Below are 23,440 nucleotides of genomic sequence, written 5' to 3' on the forward strand. Positions count from 1 at the left end.
AACATTCTTTTTTCATACGAATGACAACGAATGCGTATGTTGTCAAAACATTCTTATGCTTTTATTTTTATTTTTACCCTTTTTACATTAACTTTCTTACCTTAAAAAGAAATAATGAATACAAAAGTATGGTATTTACCATACTTTTGAGGGTGGTTACCATACGCGAATGATAATGGACGTATGCTACGTATGGTTCACACTATGCTTGGGGGACCCCATGTACTTTGAGAGAGAGAGAGAGTCTCGTGTGTGTTGTGTGATCTGATCTGCTCTATTCTGCTCTCTTGGATTATGTACATATATGAATGAATGAATGATTATCTTCCTCTGTTTAGGCCATATCTGTCTCTGATTCCTGTTTTTTGGCCATGGGCTGCTCGGCTTCCTCTCCAGGTAAAGAATATAAATAACCCCCCTTCAGAGTGAGACAGAGAGAGAGAGAGGATAAAATTGGCCTATGAGGCAAACCATTACTACAGATATGGGTGAAGGAATTCATGATGTGTGTACCTATGTGTGTGTGTGTGTGTGTGTATGTGTGTGTGTGAGAGAGAGAGAGAGAGAGAGAGAGAGAGAGAGAGAGAGAGAGAGAGAGAGAGAGAGAGAGGACAATATGAGGCAAATCATTACTACAGACATGGGTGAAGGAATTCATGATGTGTGTATGTGTGTGTGTGTGAGAGAGAGAGAGAGAGAGAGAGAGAGGACAATATGAGGCAAATCATTACTACAGACATGGGTGAAGGAATTCATGATGTGTGTATGTGTGTGTGTGTGTGAGAGAGAGAGAGAGAGAGAGAGGACAATATGAGGCAAATCATTACTACAGACATGGGTGAAGGAATTCATGATGTGTGTATGTGTGTGTGTGTGAGAGAGAGAGAGAGAGAGAGAGAGAGAGAGAGAGAGAGAGAGAGAGAGAGAGGGTATGTTTGGGTTCTCGTATTGTGGGAATGTTCATCAGCAATCTGGATCTTTCTGAGCAATTTGCACTGGGGAAAGAATTGTTTCAGATCCGATGGATTGTTTATGTCAATGCGGTAGAATTCATATCTGATGGATTGGTCAATTTGTGAGTGTATCATCTACGCTCGGGAAGAGGCAAAGCAGACAGGTTTTCTCTCTTTCTCACTGCTAGAAGTTCTTGGGTTTACAAGGGTTTTGGTAGCTTTTCGTGGTAGTAATCTTCCATGTATCCATTATTTCACCACTAGGGTGTTCACATAATGGAACCAAGTGGTGTATCTATCAATGTGGGCGATTCCAGGTGCTATTGTATCCCACTTCTTGAACCATTTACAGGTAATCCTGTCCCAGCTGGAAGCTAGGATAGAAAAGAAAGAAAGGCATATATATGTCTGTCTACCAGAGGCCAAAATTCGCCTATGAGACAAAATATAGGTGAATCCATGTCATTCGTACTAACATAAAAATAAAAGCTCTACATTTCCTAAAGCTCCATTATCATGATCTTAAGGCATGTGGTGGAATAGTTTTTTGATGGTTTATAGGCATGAAGTGCATAACTAATATATATGAGAGTAGTGGTGACTGGACTTCATATCCGAGGTTGGTTGGAGCAGTGAAATGAGACTATGAAAAAGTTTAACAAGTGAGTCTGGGTGTCCACGTGTGGATTGGACATGGCCAGCAATGATCTCCATGAGCTGGTGACTGTGTGGCCCATGTAGCTTGGTACTTGTGGTCTCTGTTGTTGGTATTTCCCTGCTCCCTGTATGGTGAGTCTTTGGCATGTTGTTAGTGGAGGTAAGGCTTCATGGTAGAAATCAGTGATGTGTGATTGTGTTTGCATTCCTCATGCTAATGTAAGGGCCAATTCCCAATGTTTTGGAAGCTTGAGCAACATTTGGTCAAAGTTGTGCGGGTTAGCCTTCTCGATCTCTCCTGCACATAATTTGCGAAGTGCTTGTCCTATCGGAATCTCTATATGGTGGGAGGGAGCACTGAGTTAGCTTATTGCTCTGTGAACATTATGGGGCATGTAGGCTTCCATGTACCTCAGCCTCTGTATGAATCAATCCTCTGATAAGTTCATGAAATGATTTTCGTACTAGACCGTCTTTGGGGGAAAGTGGCTCCCTTGGTGTGAGCCAAGTGTTTTGGGTATAGAGCTGCCATAGATCTCGCCGCAATATCCTGTTCGTTTCATCTTTTTGGAGAGGTGCACAATATTGAAAGGGTGGCAAGCTCTCGATGTTGAGGCCATTGCTGTTGAACCATCTCATCACCTTTTAAGTACCATCATCCTTCTGCACATTCTGTTGTTATCATTTGCGTCAATGCTTCAAATGCCCTACTTATAATTTTTTGAAGTTGCCTGGTTCGAATCCGGTTATAATTTTCACTGCAGGGAATAATGATTCTACCATCCTGGGTGGCACTGCCAATTCAGCATGGATGATTGCGTTTGGGGTAAGGCCTTTGCTACATATCATCCTCAACATTATGATGAGTGGATGCTCTATTTTTATCCGCATGTATGGGGAGACCTGGAGCTCTTATGGCTGCACCATACATGAGGGCAGGGGTGAACATGGTGTTCAATAACCATATTTTGGTACAGGCTTCTTGGAAGTGTGCCTGGTGGTACTGTCATTCTAGTATGGATAAAGCTACATATCCTCAAGTGAATTGATCTTTGGTGGCTTGGGTCATAGAGAAGCTCCCTCTCATACTTGTACGTGTGACTGCTGGATATACATAGGAATGGACCACTTCAACTTGCTTTTGTACTGGGTGAAGACAGCTTGTTGGTGAGTTGGTGGGGATGTGTGGAAGATCATGGTTGGAGGGGGTTCCCTGAATAGGCACAATCATGTGCATGGTTCATGTGTTGGGAAGGTCCTCTATCAAAATTCTATTGCATATGTGTGCAAGGATAGGTTCAATTATGATTTCTGCAAGTATGAGGTGTTTGCCTTGTAGTCCTGTGTGATCTGATGATCGTCCATATTGAAGGCACAAGATGGCCTTCTCATCCTTATATGAGGTGAAGGTGTAGGAAGTAGGGGAATTCTCTGATGGTTGTGACAATGTGGGTTGGTGACGTACATGATACAAGATTTCTGCGTAAGAATGCCATAGTTGTGGCTTGATCAGGTTGGGTTTCTGTTCTTTTAGACATTGGCAGACAGTGGCCGAATCTTTGCTTGTGAAGCATGTTATAAATCTCAATGTTGTGCTTCGTCATAAGTGTGCTTTGTTTGACAGGTAAGGGTTTGTATTTGCTTGTGAGCTATTTGTTGTGTAATCTCTCAACAGCTTATGTTTGTATAAAGGTGTTGATCATCTGTTTCCAATCCTTAGTACTTACCAATGATTTGGGGCATATTCCCAGGAATGTGGCATCTAGATGGGATATGGTGAGGAAAACTGTTGATGGCAGAGTTATGGAGTATAGTAGAGAATAGGGGTGTGGCTGGATCTAGATGGTAAAGTCCTTGTTTGACATGTTGATTATAAGTTTCTGCTAGTTCATGGATAAATAAGATGAATAGAATAGAATAGAATTTTTCTTGTCCACGATGAGGCCAAATTTGACCTTTGGAACCAAATTAACATATCTTGTATGTGACTCCTTCCGAAGAAGGGGGTCTACTACTCTGTGGTAAAATCTCTCTATGTGAAAAATAATACACGCACATATGTGCTCTCCTGTCGTGGTGGAAATTTGAGTGTCACACTCATGTTATCATGCTCTAAAAAGTCATCATATTTCTCACAAATTGCCTTATACGCTGAACATGCAATAATTGATATTAATCCTCCACTGGATTTCATTGCATACCTTGCATATCTTCATGTTTGCGTGATGATGCCATGATGCCTACCTCAACACCTAAGTTGCGTGGGGTGTTCGAAGAAGTGTTAAGTTCTTCGAAAGCCCAGGCTCATATATTCCAAATTTGAGATTTTAGCATCTTGCTGCTTCATCCTTAATGTCTCTAGTAATCTATCCTCAATGATCACATACTTCATAGCATCACCTGAGAGCTCCAATAGATCTTTTACTCCCCATCTCTTGAACCGTTTCATGATGTCAAGCACTGAACCACATGAGAGGATTTTGTTCTTATTAGTTTTTTGTACTTTGCATCCTATGTTCCAAGATTGTTTAGGCAATCTATGATTAAGCATATTCTTGACTTTTGCGATATACTTTTTACTCTTTGCATGGGTAGTACCACTATGGGCCAAGCACATGTTTCTAATAGCATGATAGGATAGGATGTTCAGGATTTTACCTCGAATTGTCTACTCTCTGTTTCATTCCGTGCACTGAGTGAGATAGTACCACCCACAAGTTCACTCCATAAGCAACACTTGGACCACCGTAGTATTGAATAGCATCAATCTCACTTCCCATCCTCGAGTATTACTTTTGCGGCATTGATTTTTGAACATATGATAACTATTCCAATCCGCTTGAAGTTGAGACTCATAGCATACATTCCACCTATTTGTTGACAGGACATAAAGACCAATATATTTGAAGCTATGCACCACTTGTATTGGTTCTCTCTTGTATGTATATGTGGGTAGTGTCTTGGTTGTATTGCCTTTATTGCCATCATTTTTGTTTTGTGGTGGGATAGTGAAGGTTTTGATGGTTTGGGTGGCTTTCCTTGTCCCAAGGATATAATCAACAGCACTTCTGCTGCCTTGAAGTGGGAAACATGTAAGACCACGAAAATCTGGCCATGAGTTCACACCATTCTAGATAACTAGGTGGTGTCGAGACCCCAGCTCTAAAAGATGTTATCCATATCTTTTGTTGTTTGGTCCTAAGTCGACTGAGTCCTGTATGTGCCTCCAAAGATATCGAGTGCATCACCTGTGGGTCTTTCAAGTCATAGGTATCACATTGTCTATCTTACGTCCTGTGTTGAATTCTCCCCCACTTCTTGATCCATTTATGGATGGCCTGTCCCAACTGAGAGAAAGGGAATCATGATTGGTTTACTGTGTATCTTCCAATTCTTGAGCCATTTATGGATGTCCTGTCCCAACTATGATGACAGAGAAAAGGAATAACAGTTGCATTAACAGATTAAAGACCTTAATGACCTATGTGAGATAGAGAAAACTATAATCTAATTCTGAACTGTGATGGCTTTTCCAGCTTCCACAGGAGCTATAGAATAATTCTTGCTTATTGAACTATCATTTCATTTATTCCACATAAGACTTTGGATTGGGCGGCAAATTTTGGGGTTTGTTGATAAGATATACATCCCACTCTTTGGGAGGAGATGCATAAAGGGGTGAGCAATGTGTATGATTGCCTCTTAAAAAATGTGTTGTTGCTCATTCGGAATTGTTTGACAAAGATTGTGTATGATCGATCTGTTTGACAAAGATTGTCCACTTTTTGTGGATTTTAAAGTACTAATGCAGCCAAACTGGAACTCTATGGTTAATATGCAGCCAAGGCAAATGGGAACCTGGATGACAAAGGATTTTTGGATGCAAAAAACATGCGTGTGAAGGTCAGCATATAATATATGTTTATATATTCGTTATACATCTTGCATTTGAGTAAGTTTTATAGTACATACCTGACACTTCAGTCATATCAGTCACAAACATGTCCTGGGAATGTTTGCGATCAATAATCACTTTCTCATGCAGTTATTTAGAGATGATTATCTGTTTGAAAGTAATTTCAAACTTCATGCCATCAATTTGTTTTTTTGGAGGTAATTTCGTGATTTCTCTTGAGAAAATGAGTTGGTATTTTCTTTTGTCTTTATATACAACACAGCTTGTGCTTCTTGGGGACTCGGGTGTTGGAAAAAGTTGTATAGTTTTAAGATTTGTGCGTGGGCAGTTTGATCCAGCCTCAAAGGTTTTTCATTTTCTTATAAACTCATTTTGCAAAAGCTTATCTTTGAATTCAAACATTAGTCTTTTATGAAAATCTGATTTTTCGCTAGGGCTGCTTTATCTTTTAGGTTACAGTTGGAGCATCATTTTTGTCACAAACAGTTGCACTGCAGGATTCAACAACAGTCAAGTTTGAGATATGGGATACTGCAGGCCAAGAAAGGTTAGTTCATTCCTAGAGTTTTCTGCAGCCTTTTTTGAGTATAATTATAGTACGCTCATAGAATTTGTCGCCTACTTTTTATAGTATAACTGCATTATATCCATAGAGTTTCTTGCATTTTTTTAATGACTAATCATTGAATTATGTTCAAGAGTTTCTTGCGTTTCTTTTGGATTATTATTTTACCATATTCACATATCTATCACTGATTTTTATGTAATCATTACCATGGCTATTTACTACAGTGCATATATTGTTTTCAGGTATGCATCATTAGCACCCCTCTATTACAGAGGTGCTTCTGCAGCAGTTGTAGTTTATGATATCACAAACCCAGAAACTTTTCAGAAAGCTCAGTATTGGGTGAAAGTAAGTTTGTGTGATACGAAAACTTCCCCTAACATGAACTGTGATTTGTTAACTTATTCAAACATCTTTATGTAAAATACAGGAGCTTCAGAAATTCGGAAGTCCAAATATTGTAATGGCTCTCGTAGGAAATAAAACAGACTTACATACAACAAGAAAAATAGCTGTTGAAGTATGTGTTTTTCTGTTTAAGTGCTTCTTTCTTTAACCTGTTCCTGGATCATCCATTTATTCATTGAAGTATGTTGTGGAAATGAATATTTGTTAAGACTGCGCAAGAATTTGCGGAAAGTAACGGAATGTTCTTCATAGAGACCTCTGCAAAGACTGCCGAAAATATTAACCAATTATTTGAGGTAAGTAAAAATTTAAAATAAAAAGGTTGCAACTGTTCCTTATCAAATGTCTTCTGTTTTCTGAGGTCTCTACCACTTGCATGCATGTGCCCTTTAGTTCTATAACTTTATAATGGTTATTAGTACAAAATGAAGTCGTGATGTATTGTGATGCAACATGATGGGATGCTATGCGGTGCAATGCAATGCAAGTTTAGGAACCCAATGTGATATGCACAAGTTTAGGTTTGAAACCTGGGGATAGAATGAAAACAGTTTTCTTTATCTTGTATACTACATTTCTATAAAGTTTTATTCTCTTGTGTTGGAGTATTCATGGTGGGAATGTTTGCACAATCATGCCTTTCCTACTTTACCTATTAGTTACTTTGATGCATTTTAGCCTAATTTCCTAATTTGTTGGTTTCTTATTTTTAGAGCTGCGTGAACTAGATAGGTAGGATTCGTATTAAAAATGTGGAAATATTGACTTGGTGAATTTTCTTTTGCTTTACAGGAAATTGGCAAGAGGCTTCCTGAACCATCATTATTGTAGTGAAAAACGTTGCTAAGATGAGAGACATTTGTATGGATCAAGGTTGTACCCAATTGTACATAAAAATATGTGGCATTATGACATTTACATTATCATGTCTGGTGAACTCATAACTCGGGGGATGAAATGGTGCATTTTCTAGTTATTTTATTTTGTTGCCTACCAAAGCAAGAGCATATTAATTGAACTTGTCTGGATTCATTGATCAATTTTGTACTACAAATCAGTAATGCAGTCAAATAAGTATATTATGGAGACACTTGTTTTTCGCATAGAGAAGTGTAAAGAGCATGCATTAAGAGGCAAAATACCTAATCTGAGATTGTAAGCCATCATTAATAGGAGATTTGAAGTCATAAATTAGTACTATATTTTTAGTCAGAAGATGACTTCAAATCTTCATAGAAAGGCCATTGATACCTTTTTTTTCTGTTTTCTTGTCTTTGTAAGTTTTTGAATATCCGGTCCACCGAGAATTGGTTTGTTTGTTTTGTGATTATACCAATAATATCATTTGATTATTTTTTTAAATGCCAATTGTTGTATAGGAGACAATTTTATGTCAATTGTTGCAAAAAAGATATCTTTCATTACTTTTTTAGTGTATGCCAATTGTTGTGTAGGGAATTGTTTCTTTGAAAGTCTCTTATGGATTACATTTCTTTTATAGCTATTTTGTATTTATTTTCAATGAGTTTAGTCATCTACTACTACTAATTAACAAACTAAAGGGATTCATAGATATGACTAAACCTATTTGGATACCTTGAAGGCAAGGCCCATTGTGTATGAGATATTGCCTTGTTAAGAAATAAATCAATGTAGCATTGTGGTGGTCACATCCCCTTCCTAGGCAATTTGCCCTAGTTCATTTGGTCTTTTTCTTCATCATCTGTAATGTGGGTTGCCTCTCAAACTCTTGGTAGGTGCCACTTAGTTGCCATAACACTACCACTCTTGTTAAGCCACTTAGTTGCCATGCCTCTCTACCGGCAAATGTCTCTCATCATCATTTCGGTAAGCCACTCAGCTGTCTCTCTACTAGAATGTCTCTCATCATCATTCCGGTTATATAAGCCTTCATTTGCTAGAGATATCTTTTCCGTTGAATTGGTCCATAACCTCGTTGTGTTTTCCATTCCTCCCATTATGTAGTCCATGGTCACGACCACCATCCTCTCCAAGGTGGGCTTGAACCATCAACGACCTTCAGGGTAACAGGCATACACTCTAACAAACTAAGCTATTGAAGCAATGTTGAACCAAATGCCAAGTCACTTGATATTTGCAAAATACCATGAAACAATATGATGATCAATGCTTGTAATTTTTAGCTCCAAGGTGGGCTTGAACCACCTACTCGGTGGTTAACAAGCATATGTTCAATATCATTATTGTATAGGATCAACAACATGATAATCTTCACAATGTCTCAATGTTGGGCTTGACCTTCTATCATCATATTCTTGTTATTAGTCTATAGATATAATCAAAATAATCAATTATGTGATGACCAATATTGGAGATATTTATCTACCCTCCAAGGTAGGCTTGAAAACAATTGACAAATTGTAACCTTCAACTTAGATAAGATTGTTCGTTGATAAGATCTAAGCAACGTGATCATCTTCACAATATCTCAATGGTGGGCTTGAAACTCTATCATCATATTCTTGTTTTTAGTCTATAGATCACATCAAACTCATGATTTATACATTTACCAATATTGGTCATATTTATCTACGCTCAAAGGTGGGGTTGAACCACCAACCTCAAGGTTAATAGCCATAACGCTTTGACCAACTGAACTATTGAAGCAAAAAAATACCAACTAACTTGAGATTTGCAAAACACCATGAAACAATACGACGATCATTGCTTGAACCACCAATGTTATGGTTGACGACCCTATGCTCAAACCAATTGAGCTATTCAAGAAAGGGAACTAAACTTAAATTTAGATAAGATCATAAGTTTATTGGACAACATGATCATCTTCATGATATCTCAATGGTGGGTTTCAAACTCTTTAATCATATTCTTGTTTTTAGTTCATATATCAAATCAAACTCCTGAATATTACATTTACCAACATTGGTCATATTTATTGACGAGCTCTAAGGGGGGCTTGAACCATCGAAATTATGATTAACATCCATATGCTCTAACCAACTGAGCTATTGAAGCAATGTGAAACAAACACAAACTAACTTCAAATTTGCAAAACAACATGAAACAATATGACGATCAATATTGGTTATTTTAAGATCCAAGGTGGGCTTGAACCAACAATGTTATGGTTAACAACCATATGCTCAAACCAATGGTGCTATTCACAAAAGGGAACTAAACTTAAACATAGATTTTTACTTTATAGGATCTAAACAACTTGATCATCTTTGCAATATCTCAATGGTGGACTTGAAACTTGTAAAGAATTGGGAGTGATTCTATGCGGCGTAAGAGATATGTATGTGTATGTGTGAAAGAGAGAGAACACAATGTATAGAGAAAACAAGAAAACTATATTAACAAGAAGCAAGAATGAACCAACATTTACAAAGAGGAGAAGGCGCTTATGTAGTCACCTTCTCTCTACATTCTCTTACTACCACCTTTTTTTGGGAAAGAGATGGAGATTTAACTACGTACTGAATATGTGTCATAGGACTTAATTTCTACGACACATTAGTTATGAAACAAAGGAGGTGGGATGTTCACACGCTTGGGTATTCCTACACTAGGGAAATTGAGTTTGATTCTCAACACGATCCCTCAAACACAACTTCTTGTCGGCGGATAGTGGGTTCGGACTGGTCTTCGGATCGGCTCTGGCTTTAGTTGTGAGTAACCGATTCACTCCATCCTGTTGGATTTTGCTCCGTTCGGCGTAATGTTAGATGGCTCCTTATCCATACTCCCCCTCAAGCTTGACTGGTTGGCAGTCAAAAGACCGAGGTTTGTTGTGAACTCCCGCAACTTGTCGGCCCCGAGGGCCTCTATGAAGATGTTAGCCGTTTGCAGGTTCGTACTAATGTGTTGAAGGTCGACATCTCCGACCAAGACACACTCTCGGATGAAGTGATAATGCACCTCAATGTGCTTCGTCTGAGTGTGGAACATCGGGTTCCGAGCCAGGTGAATTCTACTCATGTTATCATAGTAAAGGAGAATCGGATCCATGATGGGAACACCTAGATCCTTCAAGATTCTTTTTAGCCAAATGGTTTCACATGTAGCAACTACCGTGCCCCTGTATTCATCTTCTGTGCTCAACAGTGCAAAATGTGGACTGCTTCTTGCTACTCCAAGATATGGCTCTGCTACCTAGGGAGAAGACAAAGCCTGATGTGGATCGTCTATCGGCTTTATAGCCGGCCCAGTTGGCATCGATGTACCCTTTGAGTCGAATTAGTGTGGCCGATTTGTAGAGGATGCCATAATCCATTGTTCCACTCACATAACGTAACACTGGCTTAGCACAGTCCAAGTGAATGTTTCATGGTGTCTGCATAAACTAGCTTAGGAGGCCATCGGGTAACTGAGGTTGGGCCGATTAATGGTGAGGTAGGTTAGGCTTTCGACTAGCTGTCAATAGAAAGTCAGTTCACACTCTTTTGTGCCAGACTCGACATCTAACTTTAGGTTTCAATTGAGAGGGGTTTCGACGGGCTTACACTCTGTCATCCCAAACTTGAACAGAAGACTGAGGATATAGTGTCGTTTGGAGATCATGATGCCGTAAGGAGTTCGAATTACTTCTATACCTAGAAAGTAATGTAGCTCCTTCATGTCTTTCATTTCGAATTGGCCGGAGATAAGCTTTTTGATGTTCTCAATATTTGCTTGGTGCTCTCCTCCAATAACCAAGTCATCCACATATATCATGATAAATAGCTGTCCTCTGGAGTCGCTCTAGATGTAAAGGGAATTGTCAAACTTGGACATTTTAAAGCCGATTTGGTGAAGATATTGGGTTATCTTCGAATGCTAGGCTTTAGGTGCCTGCTTGAGGTTGTAGAGAGGATTTTTGAGTCGGCAGCGTACTTGACTTGAATCCGGGTGGTTGTACCATGTACACATCTTCTAACTCGTCTTGGAGAAAGGTGTTCTTCACGTCCATTTGGTGGAGGTGCCAACCTTTGGCTGCTACAAGCACGATCACGGTTCGAATGGTTGTCACCTTTGCCACCAGGGCAAAGGTCTCTTCATAATTGACACCGTGTGTTTGTGTGTAGGCCATTGCCACAAGCCGAGCCTTCTATCGATTTATGGTGCCATCGGCATTGTGCTTCACCTTAAATATCCACCCAGTCCAGCATTCGATTGCTTTTTGGTGGGGTGAATAGGGGATGAGATCCCATGTATTGTTTATAGAGAGTGCTTGCATCTCCTCATTCATCGCTTCGACCCATCACGAGTCGTTCGTGGCTTCGAAAAAAGTTTCCGGCTCTCAGACTGTCGCCACCTTCATCATGAACGCATAATGGTATGCCATGTAGTCGTTGTAGCTGAATCGGTTGACCACGTTCTTCTCTCGGGTGGCTTGACAGAGTTGTTCACTCGTCTTCGTGAACACTTTCTTGGTTCCTTGTGTCCTTGTGATAGGCACATCCAATCCACCTTACTCATTCTCGAGTGAGTGAGCCAATTCGTTTCTATATGTGTCTTCGTACTCAGGCATTTTGGCCTTCCTTTTGTTTGTTTTCGGACTTGGCCGCAACGTACTTTGGTTGCTTGGAGGCTCTTATGATCCACTCAACTTGGATGAGATTAGACTTTCCTCTAATGTGAGCCTAATTTAGATGATCAACCTCATTCGAGACTATATCGAAATCGGTTTCAGTCGCATCGGATGGAGTTGAGTCGGCTATGTACTAGGATGCCGATTTGTCAAATACAACATCCCTACTCATGCGTACCTTCTTGGTAGAGAGGTTGAAGCACTTATACCCCTTTTGTTCAAGTGAGTACCCCAAGATGATACATTTCTCCGATTCAGGATCGAGTTTCTACCGCTTCTTGTCGGGAATATGTACATACACGATCAAGCCAAATATCCTTATTGTTAGAACATGCAAGACATTCTTGATGTACGTCTGGTTGCCCTCTTCGCCAAATGGGACATTACCGACATGCTGAATGGGGTGAATTATGTCATCTCCAGTTTCCACATAGCCAGGTCGTTCGGGCTTTCGTAGCTCTCGGAACCAATCTTTATGAGACGTCATGTGATTGGATGCACCCGAGTCGACAAACCATACATCTTTTGAGTTGGAGGTGTTGGCCAGGTTGGAGGCCGACATTGAGTTCGCTCTGTGTCTCATTACAAACATTCCACCATGATCATCGTAGTTCGAGTTTGAGGCATAGCTTGTGAGTTGTCAGCTTGTGGAGGCCGACTCACTCTTTTTCCTTTGACACTCTGCCTCGTAGAGGCCAAATTTCCTAAGAAATACTCATTTTATGGGAATTATTCAATATTTCCATGTAACTACAAACTCCACACATAGTTTAAAAATGCAAATAAAAAACCAAATATGTGGACTGCCAATGGCCCCCTCTTCCATGGTAATGCATCTTAGTCTAAAACAAAGTTACAACAGGTTGTTTTTGAAATAAAATTCTTAAAATAACAATAATTCGAGAACAATGGTCTACATTTTGAGACAAATACATAATAGAGTGGATTGCATTTAATACTAAGAGACACATTCTATATAAATAGACATAAATTTAGCATTGTAAAATTTGTTCAATGGGGTACCATTTTCATAATTTGTAAAATCGGGGTTAATACAATTAAGCTTACATGGAATTGCATTCCTTATCTCCAAATTGGATTAAAGAACATGACAGATGGAATATGAAACTATTGACTTTCTTGTCATGAAAATAATTAGTTGAGAAATTTTGGTATGTTTTAAGAAACCATGTATGCATGCGTCATACCATCATGAAATTGTGTTGAAATGAGCCATTTTTAAACATTTCCCCATAAGTAAAAAAGAGAACACAACATATTACCTGTTTCAAATGTCTTGGTGTTCACAGTATCTGCATTGGGAAGAGTTGTTTAAACGGCTAGGTCTAGCATGATTGCTCCCCCTTCTACCAGACACTCCGCCTGGCGTTTGTAGTGTCTTGCCGGTAGAAGTTGTGTTCATGGGTGTGCTTTTGGTTGTTTCAGCCTCGGCCTGACTGGCCCCTCCTTCCAAGGCCTTGCCCTCTTTCTCCATCTAATTCGTTGCCTCTTGCTCGGACGTTGTCGTGAAGAAAACCGTCCACAAGCGGAATCGGTGTACCAGAGCGTAGAAACCGACTCTTCATGCACGTGCGCCTTAAGTTGTACACGGGAGATCCTAGGTAGATTCGGTAGGTAGGGAGTAAAGGGGGGGGGAAACGGCTCCTTCCTTGCCTATAAAAGGAGGGAGACGAGGAGAGTAAAGGGATCGCGGAGAGTCGAGGACGAAGTGCTGACGGATTGGGCGCGAAGGCTTCTCTCTCTCTCTCTCTCTCTCTGGTTCGTAGACTCCATAGCTTCCTTCTGTGCAGGTTTCGGGAGGCTCGCGCTGCTCTGAGGAAAGCCCGAGTGCTTCCGGCAGCACCTCCAACCTGTTCCTGTCTTTCTGTGCGCTTACGAACAGGCATCGGCATCTGTCCGCCGGCCTGTTCGGTTGTAACCGACTTCGTGCTTTGTTGTCTTCGTGTTTTTGTCGTTTGTCTTGTGAATACATACATACTTTCGTGTCTTTCTGTGTCGCTGTCCCATTCACATCTTTGCGTCGAAGGGCCGTGTCCCTGTGATTCTACGCTCGCACGTAGTGGGTCTCTCTCTTTTACTCTTCGGTACAGGACCCCCGAGGTCCCGCCTCACTCCACGTATCCGCGAGGAATACCTCGACATATTTGGTGAACCCGACGTGAAGGAGGCGGCAGAAGAGCAGAAGATGAGGGGGTCGGATCTTGCAGAGGCCATGGCTTCGGCCGTGGATCGAATATTGAGCACACGCGAGGGCACCGGTGCCCTCGACAGAGCCATTGAGGCGGTCGTCGGTACGATCGGCCGTTTCAGCGGAAAGGATGCCACGAGGTATTTGGCGTCCTACGGGGCGGAAATGCTGATGCGGGACATTCCGGAAGAGAGGCGTCTTGCCGGGTTCCCTCGGGTGGCGATGCCGAGCATCCATGCGGAGGTGCTCGAGGTACGGGCGGAGAGTCGTACCTGGGAGGAGTTCGAAGGCCGACTCCTAGAGAAATATGGGCTGGACGACGCGCTTCGGCTTTCGAAATGGGACTTCATTGAATGGGTGGAGTCCCCCGGCAAAGGAAGAAACGCGTCGGCACTCCTCCGGGAGTTCGAAGAACGCTTTGCGCGCCTTTCGGCGCTTGACCGAACTATCCTGGATACGAGCCGGGTCCTACTGTTCGTCAAGTCGGTGGACGAGCGGGACCGGGATCAAGTCGGCTCCTTGCTGGAAACTGAAGACAGGTTGACGACCGACTGGGCTGCAGTTAAGAGAGTCTGTGGCCGTTTCGACAAACGGCGAGAATGGGCTGACAACGGGGCGGCCGGTGCGGGCTCTGTTACAGCAAGGAGGCTTGAACCGGCGCCGCAAGTGCGAAGGGAAGAAACCCGGGAATGGCTCGAAACCGGTCCGGCTTCGACCAGCATGGTCAATGGCTCGTCCGGAGGAGCAGCGGTAGAGGAGTTGACGCGGGCGATAAAGGATCTCCAGATCGCCCAGACTCGAAGGGAAGGCGGCGATCCGGCTCGTGACCGACGGCCGGCAGCGGGGAACAGGTGCATGTGGTGCGACGAGGTCGGCCACATTCGGAAGGACTGCGGCGATTTCGCAGAGGCGCTGAGAAACCGGCTGGTGTACCTGTGGGAAGGCCGGGTGCACGCTGGCGACACTAGGAGGGCCCTGAGCCGAAACGACGGGCGAGGAGGTATGAAGAGACTGATGGAAGAGGCAGCGGCCCGACACGTGGAGGCCATCCACTACTCGGCGTCGGCCGGCATTCGGGTCGGGGGCAGCGAGGCCCGAAAGGAGGGCAAAGACGGATTCTGATCGGCGATGCTGGAAGGCCTCGCCGGCGCGCGACTGAGGAAAGATGAAACGGACCACGCTGAGAGACGGGTCCGGGAAATAACTAGGTGGAGCGATCCGGTCGAGGAGAAGACGGGCTTCGTAGAAGCCGCTTGCCGGAACTACGAGGCTCTGGTAGAAGAGAAACGAGTGGGGAAAGCTGGAGCGACCGGGCCCTCACAACGGTACGAGACCCGATTCAAACAACAACGGAACGATGCCGGTGGGCCCGGCCCGCAAGATAACCCCAGGAAGGGCGGGTACCGACTGGGGACAGAAATAGAAAGGACTACGGACCTACGGAAGGTCCTAGAGGAACGGATCCTCGACAGCAAAGTGGAGCTGTCATTGCGAGAGGTGCTAGGGATCGCCAAGAAGGAATTCCACGACTCCATTGTGGACCTGGTGAAACGGAAGAGGCTGCCAACGGAGACGGATGCGGAAAGACCGGTAGAGGTGCGGACGACGCACATCGACGACTCGGCGCTGGCAGATGAGTGGGCGGAGAGCCACTATTCGAGGCCACACTGGGCCCGAGCGACCGCGGAGACCCCGGTAAAGATCGGAGATGTTCGGGAACCGGTGGTGGCGTTGGTGGACCACGGTTCGGAAATAAACCTAATGTCCATGGACTTCTATAAGAAGGGGAAGTGGCCGATCAACACCAAGCACGGGTGGAAGATACGGGCGGCGACGCGCGCCACCGAGGAACTGCATGGGGCCTGCCCGAACGTGCGAGTCAAGATCGGCGACGTCGAGGTTGACCAGCACTTCTTCGTACAGGAGACGTCTTCGCATCCGGTCATATTAGGGGAACCATACATCACGGCGGCAAGAATGGAGACCAAGGTGCTGGACAACGGTTCGGCTTACGCTAGGGTCAAAAGCCAGGACGGGCGCCATTCGGTGCAATTTTTGACGGTGCGGCCGAACCACGAGAGAAACCGCGAATCCCTCGGTGGCGAGAACCGGGAGGATTTTTAGAGAGGGCTGCCAAGGCGTGGGGCCGAGACAGTCCGGACACTCGGGAAAGACCCCACGACTGTACGATAGGTAGGGGATTTTGCTTCTCCGACAACGGAGGGTGTATGATGGTCGGCATCGTTGGCCGAGAAAAGACAAGGGCGGAAGAGCGACTTCGAGCATGCGGAGTTCTCGGCTCGGACGAGGAAATCAGCGGAGCCGTGGAGGCGGTCTCCTTCGACGACACCTTAGGGACGCTGAGGAAGGTTGCCGGAGAAAACCTCAACGAAGACCGGACGATACCGGTATGTTCCGAAGAGATGTACGAAGTCATCGCGGACTTCAGTCGGGGCCTCGGGTCGGATCGGACGGCACGAGTTAGCACAAAGTACAAGACTGTGGACCGGAAGGTAAGGCCAGTCGCGGCACCCTTACCGGAGGACAGCGAGTCCCGGATCAGAGGGGTTGCGTCGGACCCCAGTTTACGAGATCCGGCCCGCATAGGACACACCTTCACCGACGGGACGCTCCGGGAGCTCAAAATCGGTGGGGGCGGGTTCCTACTGCCGGCGGAGGAAGACCGATTTCGGAGGATGCTCGGAAGGCACGGGAAAGCCTTCGCATTCTCACCGAAAGAGATTGGGTGCGTAGACCCAACGATCGTGGAGCCGATGGTGATATTCACGGTACCGCATGTGCCGTGGAATCTCAAGCCGATTCCGGTACCAAGAGCTAACATCCCGAAGTTGATGGAGCTATTGAGGCAGAAAGTAAATATGGGCATTCTCGAACCGTCGAGTGCCCCATACTCAAACCGATGGTTCACCATACCGAAGAAAAACGGAACGTTGCGCTTCATTCAAGACCTGCAGCCGGTCAACAGAGTGACCATTTGAAACACAGGAATCGGACCGACCATAGACGAGTTCGCGGAGGCCTTCGCCGGAAGGTCGATTTACTCGGTCGGTGATCTGTACTCGGGGTACGACCAGTTCCAGCTAGCCGTGGAGAGCAGAGACATTACGACAATGCGAACTCCCCTCGGTCTAGTGCGAATGTGTACCCTGCCACAAGGAGGGACCAACTCGGTGGCCCACATGGTGAATGCAATGAACAAAGTACTGAGGGATTGCATACCGGACATCACCATGCCGTTTCTTGACGACATCCCCATAAAGGGATGCCCGGTGGAGGAGAAGGACGAGACAGTCGGGCCGGACGGATGCCGGCGATTCGTGAAGAAACACATCGACGACTGCGAGAAGGTGCTACAAAGGCTAGAGGATGCTAGGCTCACCTTCTCCAGGGAGAAATCGGCCTTCGGGCAATCGGAAATCCTGGTAGTCGGACACCTATGTGGGCCATATGGCCGGAAGCCGTCTCCGGCAAAGGTAGAAGCCATCTCCGTGATGAAGACCGACTGTGGCTCGGTTACGGAAGTTCGGAGGTTCCTGGGGGCATGCGCATTCTACCACATATGGATCCCGCATTACACCCACGTTGCGGAGCCGCTATACGGGCTGCTGAAGAAAGGGCAAAAATTCGAATGGTGAGACGAGCATACGGAGTCGGTCCGGAAGCTGAAGGAAGCTCTTGCGGCAGCACCGGCGCTCCGGAAGGCTGTTTACGGGAAGGGTACCCCAGTATACATAACGGTGGATACGAGTCCGACCGGGATCGGATGGGTCGTCAACCAAGAAGACGAGGACGGCATTCGGTTCCCGATCCGATTCGGCGCGAAGGTCCTCATGAGCGACAGCGAGGGTACGCCCAGGTTAAACGTGAACTCTGGGGTATCGTTTCGGCAGTAAAGGCCGACAAAGACTACCTGAACGGGGCAGAAGTGATTATCGAGACGGATTGCCTGCCAATTCTTGGCATGGTTTCTTGATGCGCGACACCGGACCTGGCAATGCTCAGGTGGATAGCGTACATCAAGTCCCTGGACCCGGAGATACGACACATTTCCGGAAAGGACAACGCCATGGCCGACATGCTTTCGAGGGCGAGGTTTGATGACGACGGCGGCATGGTTTCGGAGGACGAAGAAGTCGGCGTGGACTTCTTCGAGTCGGCGTACGTGACGACCGATGGGACGAGCACTCCGGCACTTAACGACTTCGACGAGAGCAAGTACGACGGCGAGTGGCTCCAGATCGGTGGATTCTTGAGGACAATGACGCCGGATGCGTCATGGACGAAGGACGAGGCCAACCGGATCCGGAAGAAAGCTTACCGATTCTTTCTCCGGGACGGATACTTATGGAAGCACCCGAAGAAGAGGGACGGCGCTCCGCTCCGGGTGGTGGCGATGAAGGAAGAACAGGAGGAGCTGCTGACGGCCTACCACGACAGCCCTTGGGCCGGACACCGTGGAACCTGGGCCACGTTCGAGAAGATAAAAGGGAAGTACTGGTGGCCGGGACTGTACCGGGACATGCATCGATTCGTGACAACTTGCGAGAGCTGTCAGATGCACTCCATAGTCCGACACCGGGACGAACTTCACCCTACGTACCCTCCGACCATCCACTTCAAATGGATGGTAGACCTGGTAACGATGCCGATAGGAGTAGGACAGATGCGGTATCTGGTCCTGGCTCGGGAAGATCTAACGAACCAGGTGGAAGGCCGGGCCCTTCAGAACAAAACGACTGCGGCCGTATGTCGGTTCCTGCTCAAGGACGTAATATGCCGGTACGGGTGCGTCGGGAAGATCGTGGCTGATCGCGGGGAGTTGGACGCCGGAGAGACCGAGGAGCTGTTCGACCGGCTAGGAGTCAAGCTCTCGCTTACCACTGCGTACAATCCGGAGGCGAATGGAAAGGTGGAGCGCGGACACGGACCGATCGTCAAGGCGTTAGTTCGGGCATGCGGAGGTCGAGTCGGGAACTGGCCACGGCTACTGCCTTACGCGTTGTGGGCTGACCGGACTACGCACAGTTCGATAACCGGATTCATGCCGGCAGAGCTCATGTTTGGGCAGAAGCCGATCATGCCGATCGAACGTACGGTCTCCTCATGGGCAACCGTGGACTGGAGAGACGAGATGAGCCGGGAGGAACTGTTGACAGTGCGCATACGACAGCTCGAGCGGAGACCGAAGGACGTGGAGCAAGCTACGGAAAAGCTTCGGGGAGCAAGGATGAGGAACAAAGCCAGGTTCGACCGAACACACCGGCTCTGACCGAAGAAGATCGAGGAAGGCGACTGGGTGCTAGTCTATGACAGCAGCCTCGACAACCAGCACCGAGCGACGCGGAAGTTCGCAAGAAGGTGGTTCGGGCCTTACGTGGTACAAAGCGCCAACGACAACGGGACGTACCATCTAGCGGAACTCGACGGTACGAGAATGACGATACCGGTAGCTGGGAAGCGGATCAAGACGTTCAAGAAGCGTCACGACGACGAGCCGGATCAGGTTGACTTGGACCACGACGACGAGCGATCCGAAACCGAGGAAGAACCGACGGGCGAAGAATGAAGGCTGGACCGGTTTCCTCCGTCCCATCACAATTTGGCGCATGCCGGTGGATGCGCGGTTAGGTGGGGGCGGATGTCGTGAAGAAAACCGTCCACAAGCGGAATCGGTGTACCGGAGCGTAGAAACCGACTCTTCATGCACGTGCGCCTTAAGTTGTACACGGGAGATCCTAGGTAGATTCGGTAGGTAGGGAGTAAAGGGGGGGGGAAACGGCTCCTTCCTTGCCTATAAAAGGAGGGAGACGAGGAGAGTAAAGGGATCGCGGAGTGTCGAGGACGAAGTGCGGACGGATTGGGCGCGAAGGCTTCTCTCTCTCTCTCTCTCTCTGGTTCGCAGACTCCATAGCTTCCTTCTGTGCAGGTTTCGGGAGGCTCGCGCTGCTCTGAGGAAAGCCCGAGTGCTTCCGGCAGCACCTCCAACCTGTTCCTGTCTTTCTATGCGCTTACGAACAGGCATCGACATCTGTCCGCCGGCCTGTTCGGTTGTAACCGACTTCGTGCTTTGTTGTCTTCGTGTTTTTGTCGTTTGTCTTGTGAATACATACATACTTTCGTGTCTTTTTGTGTCGCTGTCCCATTCACGTCTTTGCGTCGAAGGGCCGTGTCCCTGTGATTCTACGCTCGCACGTAGTGGGTCTCTCTCTTTTACTCTTCGGTACAGGACCCTCGAGGTCCCGCCTCACTCCACGTATCCGCGGGGAATACCTCGACAACGTGATTTTCTTCGACCAGTAGCATCGACTAGAGATCGAAGAAGGAGAGAGGATTCTCCCTCGCGAGGACTGCACATTGTATGATGTTGAACCAAAGTGCTAGGCCTCCGAGGCACATCTGCACCATTTCGTCATCGTCAATGTTGACATTGATCGACCCAAGCGAGTGGCACAACTCCTTGATCTTCAAGGTGTGGTTGCCGATTCACATATCCCTATGTTGTATGTTGTTCAACTATTGTTAGAGTTGAAGCTTTCATGTGGTTGTGTTGGTCGCGAATATCTTTTTGAGGTTACCACACGCCTCCTTTGGTGTTTTTGCCTCCTGTTGGATTCCTAGCTCTCCGATGAAGTCCTTCATCCAGATTATCTCCTTGTCGGCTTCTACAACTGCCATGTACTTGACAGGAACTACACGTCCCCTATGCGCAACGCTCGGCCACAATTGATCTTAGAATCATACACCAAAAAAAACAGGAATGAATGCATGACACACTGAAGAGAAGAGTACACAGGATGTTTACGTGGAAAACCCAAACTAGGGAAAAACCACGGCAGCCCACAGGCTGCAAACTATCACTATGTTACAGTGTACAACAGTAAAGCACTGAGGCAACAACCTCGAACTTCTATCTTCGCCACAGGCGGCGGTTACAACAGAGGCAACGACCTCTTCCCCTCTCTCTCTCTCTCTCTGTACACAGTTACGCGCTCTGATTTTGCACAAACAAGAATAACAACAACTCTCTCTAAAAGTTTGCCCTAAGTCATATTTATACTAATATGACTTTTCGGCTATTTACAAATATAGCCACGATGGACTCTCAGAAACATATTTACGAATATGTCTCTTCATCCAGTGAGCACTCCTGACCGGGTCTGCACCATCCGGCACTTGCCGGGTACTCGCCATCCGGTTCTCACCGGGTCTTCCGTTTCTAGGTACTCCTCATCCGGTTCTCACCGGGTCTGCACCATCCGGCTCTCCGTAGTCGGGTTCTCCTCATCCGGTTCTCACCGGGTCTACACCATCCGGCTCTCCGTAGCCGGGTTCTCCTCATCCGGTTCTCATCGGGTCTGTACCATCTGGCTCTCCGTAGTCGGGTACTCGTCATCCGGTTTCGGCCTCGGCTGAGTTTTCTCATCAGCACTGTTCTTCTTCCTTCCCATCCGGGGGGACCTGTCTCCCAACAGTACTCCGCCTCCATGGTTGACAACACAACCGTCTTCTGCAGCCTCAACTGCCAGGAAACAGCTCCCCTTGCATAGGTCATGACATATCCGTATGTAGACCGGCTGGTATCCGCAATCAGCCGACATATCCGAATCCGTGAATTCGTCAAGTTGGGGATTACCAGAGCCAAACCGGAGGCACATACTCAAGGTGCCTTTCAAATACTGGAGTATCCACTTGACCGCGTTCTAGTGTTCTCTTCCGGGATTGCTCATGAAACGGCTCACCACTCCGACTGCATATCCGATATCCGGCCGGGTACACACCATTGCGTACATCAAGCTTCTGACAACAAAGGCAAATGGTATCTTCATCATATCTTCCTTCTCTATCTTTGTCCTCGGGCTCTGATTTCCGGATAGCTTGCAGTTTGTCAAAAGAGTCGATCCGACTGGTTTCGCATCCGACATGTTGAACCGCTGAAGCACCTTTGTCACGTACTTCTCATGTGACAACCACAACAGCTTCTTCGACCGGTCCTGGATGATGTGCATACCCAATATCTGTCTTGCTGGACCCAAGTCTTTCATTTAGAAAGTCTGGTTCAGAGCCTTCTTCAGCATCTGGATCTTGCCTTGGTCTCATCCAACGATCAACATATCATCCACATAGAGGAGGAGTATCAGAAAGTCTCCTCTGTCAAATTTCTTCACAAACACACAATGATCGGCTTGCGTTTTGTGGTACCCTTGGTCGGTCATGAAGGAGTCGAACTTCCGGTACCATTGCCGGGGGGCTTGCTTCAATCTGTATAGGCTCTTATTTAGCCGGCACACCAAGTGCTCCTTCCCTTTTCTCTCAAATCCTTCCGGTTGATGCATGTAGATCTCTTCTTCGAGGTCTCCGTGTAGGAATGTCGTCTTGACGTGCAATTGCTCTACCTCGAGGTCCATGCTTGCCGTTATGCCCAATATCGTCCGGATGGATGTCATCTTTACTACTGGGGCAAAGATCTCATCGAAGTCCACTCCTTTCTTCTGCTCGAAGCCCTTCACCACGATTCGGGCCTTATACCTTGGTGGATTTCTGGTGTCTCCTAGTTTTAGCTTGTACACCCACTTGTTCCGGAGTGTCCTTTGTCCTTTCGGCAACTCCACCAATTCGTATGTGTGGTTCTCATGCAGGGAATCCATCTTGTCCTACATGGCACTCAACCACTTGTGGCTGTGGGTGTCTCCCCTTGCTTCTTCAAAGCTTTCCAGCTCCCCCTCATTGGTTAGCAACACACGCTCTACATCTAGAAATCTCTAAGGGGCTCTTCTTTCTCGGAGAGGATATCTCTGTCCTTGGCTTCTGACTACCGGTTCTTCCGTTTGTTCTGAATCCGAATCCGATTTGGGATCTTGTCTGGTTCTGGTGTCTTCTCCTTCTTCAGTCGGTTCGGTTTCTTGTTCGTATCCGGCCGGTTCGTGGAGTGTCATCCGGTTACCGGCTAACATCCGGCTTTCAACCGCGTAGGTCCTTGGGTCCTTAGGCCGGTTTTCATTGGATGATCCGGAGTTGGTCATCTTCTTCTCCGACTCCCAGTCGGCAATGGTCCTGTCTTCCATGAAGACTATGTCCCGACTCCGGAACACCTTCTTGTCGACCAGATCCCACACCCGGTAACCGAACTCATCGT

General features: G+C 46.2%; 1 protein-coding gene across 1 annotated transcript; it reads left to right on the forward strand.

Moving 5' to 3' along the window:
* The first annotated feature begins 322 nt into the window (after positions 1-322).
* LOC147852073 (ras-related protein RABF1-like) lies at positions 323-7,713 on the forward strand. The gene is made up of 8 exons (XM_087334149.1): positions 323-396; positions 5,452-5,513; positions 5,789-5,872; positions 5,979-6,073; positions 6,337-6,442; positions 6,525-6,614; positions 6,712-6,798; positions 7,295-7,713. Exons 1-8 carry the CDS (start codon positions 372-374, stop codon positions 7,331-7,333), a joined length of 588 nt encoding a protein of 195 aa, XP_087190275.1. The 5' UTR covers positions 323-371; the 3' UTR covers positions 7,334-7,713.
* Positions 7,714-23,440: the final 15,727 nt, after the last annotated feature.

This window comes from Azolla caroliniana, unplaced genomic scaffold, assembly GCF_043228905.1.
Source record: "Azolla caroliniana isolate FFs.n. ecotype wild unplaced genomic scaffold, voAzoCaro1.0.p SCAF_18, whole genome shotgun sequence".
In the NCBI taxonomy this organism is placed as follows: Eukaryota; Viridiplantae; Streptophyta; class Polypodiopsida; order Salviniales; family Salviniaceae; genus Azolla; species Azolla caroliniana.